The 3,050-nt window shown below is 44.3% G+C and overlaps 1 protein-coding gene across 1 annotated transcript in view; it reads left to right on the top strand.

The window, feature by feature from the left end:
• The window catches only part of Dlx6 (distal-less homeobox 6), a 4,559-nt gene extending 1,994 nt beyond the window's left edge, over window positions 1-2,565 (top strand). The window contains exons 2-3 of the mRNA XM_005363703.2: window positions 62-255; window positions 2,125-2,565. Of these exons, the coding sequence (XP_005363760.1) occupies window positions 62-255; window positions 2,125-2,376 (446 nt within the window). The 3' untranslated portion in view covers window positions 2,377-2,565. The remainder of the gene's footprint in view (window positions 1-61; window positions 256-2,124) is intronic.
• The last annotated feature ends 485 nt before the right edge of the window (window positions 2,566-3,050 follow it).

The following is a 3,050-nucleotide window of genomic DNA, read 5'->3' on the forward strand; positions in this document are numbered from 1 at the left end:
TGAAGGGAGAAGGCAGCAGTGGCCTCATGGGTGACCGCTCCTCTGTGTCATTTGCTTATAGATCAACAAAAAACTACAGTGATTGAAAACGGGGAAATCAGGTTCAACGGAAAGGGGAAAAAGATTCGGAAGCCTCGGACCATTTATTCCAGCCTGCAGCTCCAGGCTTTAAACCATCGCTTCCAGCAGACTCAATACCTGGCCCTTCCCGAGAGAGCCGAACTGGCAGCTTCCTTAGGACTGACACAAACACAGGTAATTCCCGAGAAGCCCGAGTATCCCTGAAATGCTGGCCCCGCTTGCCAATCGTGCAGAGAGCACACCAGGAGGAATTCTTGGCCTAGTCAACCAAGGATGCAAGGAGCTAAATGACAAATGCTTATGTTCCAGTTGCGCATTTTCACGGGATCACACAGTTTGGAACAAATGACATGGTATTTGGATACTGGATTGGATTTGCATATACACCAACCCTCTGCGACTCCAGCCGAGCCTAGCATCTTTCGGTGAACAAAAGCATAGCTCAATCAAATCCGATTTCAGAGCATAATAACATGACACAAAACAATTGTGTGTGTGTGTGCGCGCGCGTGTGTGTGTGTGTGTGTGTGTGTGTGAAAAAGAGAGAGAGAGAGAGAGAGAGAGAGAGAGAGAGAGAGAGAGAGAGAGAGAGTTGGGGGTTGCCAGCTAGTAAGCAAAATAAGGCCATTTCTTAAGGACCTTCTTGTGACCCCTGGAGAGCTAATAAGAATTTCAACTCATTGACATAGGAAGGAAAGTTAAGAGCTGAGACAAGCAGCAAGTTAACTAGACACATTTTCCAGTAGCTTAATAAAGGCATCTGTGTGAAGCCATTCCCTCCAGGATGGGTAAGCTAGGGATTTTTGACGATTGCTTTAAGCTCAGTGATTACATCACCCTGGTACCAAATAGTACAGGTTGGGGTACTTCACTATAGTCTAGAACTTGACAGAATTGAAACGCAAAGAGAATATTCCCCCAATTATGGCCCGGGACACCACAAATAATAGTCCTGGTCACTTGAGAGATGTGCTGGACGGCTCAGACTTCACAGAAAGGGGCCTAGAGGTGACTAGATTAGGCTGCGCTCTCAAACCATCAGTTAAACCAACTGCTTAGGCTGGAGAGGCCTACTATGACATTCATCACCTTCATGCAGCAAGGTCTTCAGGTCTTACAAGACAGTTGCCCAGACTGTGTAGAACGGTGTCTGCAAGCCACTTCCCTAAGCTCTTTCCCATCAGCCTGATCTCTAGTGCCATGGTGCCACTGAAAATATTTGAGGTTTCCTATGATACTCTAGATACCCCATGACTCTTATTCTTGGAAAAACAGATTCAGAAATTTTAAAGGTAAAGCTGCTTCGTACATTTTCTTTCATCAAAAAATTTGGGTTGTTGTCCTAGATGAGCTGCCAACACAGACTTCTGATTCACATGTGGTTTTCAGAGGCCTTTGACTTCTAGTAGCTATCCCAATCATGTGATGATTGATGACCTCTGTTTGCTTAAGTAACATACTAGGTAGGGAATGGGGGATGTTACATTTCCTAATCCCTGCAGGACTGGAAAGATATTTATGTCTGGAGAAAGATATCTCAGGCATATTCCGTGGCATATGCACAATATGCACAGGTATGATCAAGCGATTTGCTTGTGAAAGGCAGCCTTTAATCAATTCATAGTCATTTGCTACTTGGATATGCATAGCATTGCGAGTTTGGAGGTTATTAAATATAAAACTAAATAATTGGAGGAGGCAAATTCAGTTGTAAGATTTTGACCCAAAATCTACTCCACTTAAATGTCCATAAAATTTTGCTCCACCAATCTCATTTGATTTATTTGTAATTTTATGTTGATACTTTAAAAGCCCAGGCTATGATTCAACCCAAGAATCACAAGAACTGTAGGTATCACAGCAAGATAAGAGTAGGCCTACAGTAGAGAAATGGAGATGACTGTGAAGAGGTGAAGGGATTGCTTTTTTTGGAATTGCAATGGTTCTGTTGTTTATTTTTATATTGCTTCTTGAGCCTAGGATGCTAATTGAAGGCACCGGTTTGATGTTTATCTGGCCTACTGATTGCTCCATTTCTTGCAGGTGAAGATATGGTTTCAGAATAAACGCTCTAAGTTTAAGAAATTGCTGAAGCAGGGCAGTAACCCCCATGAGAGCGACCCTCTCCCAGGTTCAGCAGCCCTGTCACCTCGCTCACCAGCACTTCCTCCAGTGTGGGACGTTTCTGCCTCCACCAAGGGCGTTAGTATGCCCCCCAACAGCTACATGCCTGGCTACTCACCCTGGTATTCCTCACCACACCAGGACACCATGCAGAGACCACAAATGATGTGACTTGCTGAGTGGATGGCCTCCGGGACTTCCCAGAGAAGCTCTGAGAACCCAGGACTCACCTGCATCTGCCAAACAGCCTAAGCGACAAGCTCAGAGGAACTGTCCCTGGGATCTGGGATCTGGGTCTCTTCTCTCTTCTCTCTCTTTCTCTCTTTCTCTCTCTCTCTCTCTCTCTCTCTCTCTCTCTCTCTCTCTCTCCTTCCTCCTCTTCTTTTTTTACACCCCTTTTATCTTTTTTTCCTTCCTTTCCCCCTTCCCTCCCTTTCTGCAATCGCCTCTCTTCAGTAACTTAATAAGTCCTTAATAAGTAACTTTGCATCTGACAGAGAGAGAGAGAGAGAGAGAGAGAGAGAGAGAGAGAGAGAGAAGAGAGAGAGAGAAGTTTTTGTCCAGTGTTCTGGAAACCCATCACTGTAAGGATATTTTCACTCACACCTTGGGATCCAGGCCTCGGGCCTCCTTTTTGGGACTCAACATCAAAATGACTTTTTTTTTTTTTTAAAAATAGACATTCTACACCCGCAGAACAATCTGCACAAAAACATGGCAGCATTTTTACTTGTTTAATGAGTTTAAGACATTATGTGATGAAAGACAAGGATTTTGGACTCCTGAATTTTTATTTACAAATCCAAGACTGAGAGAAAAAGGAGGAGGAGGAGGAGGAGGAGGAG

This window comes from Microtus ochrogaster, linkage group LG10 (assembly GCF_000317375.1).
Source record: "Microtus ochrogaster isolate Prairie Vole_2 linkage group LG10, MicOch1.0, whole genome shotgun sequence".
Lineage (NCBI taxonomy): Eukaryota > Metazoa > Chordata > Mammalia > Rodentia > Cricetidae > Microtus > Microtus ochrogaster.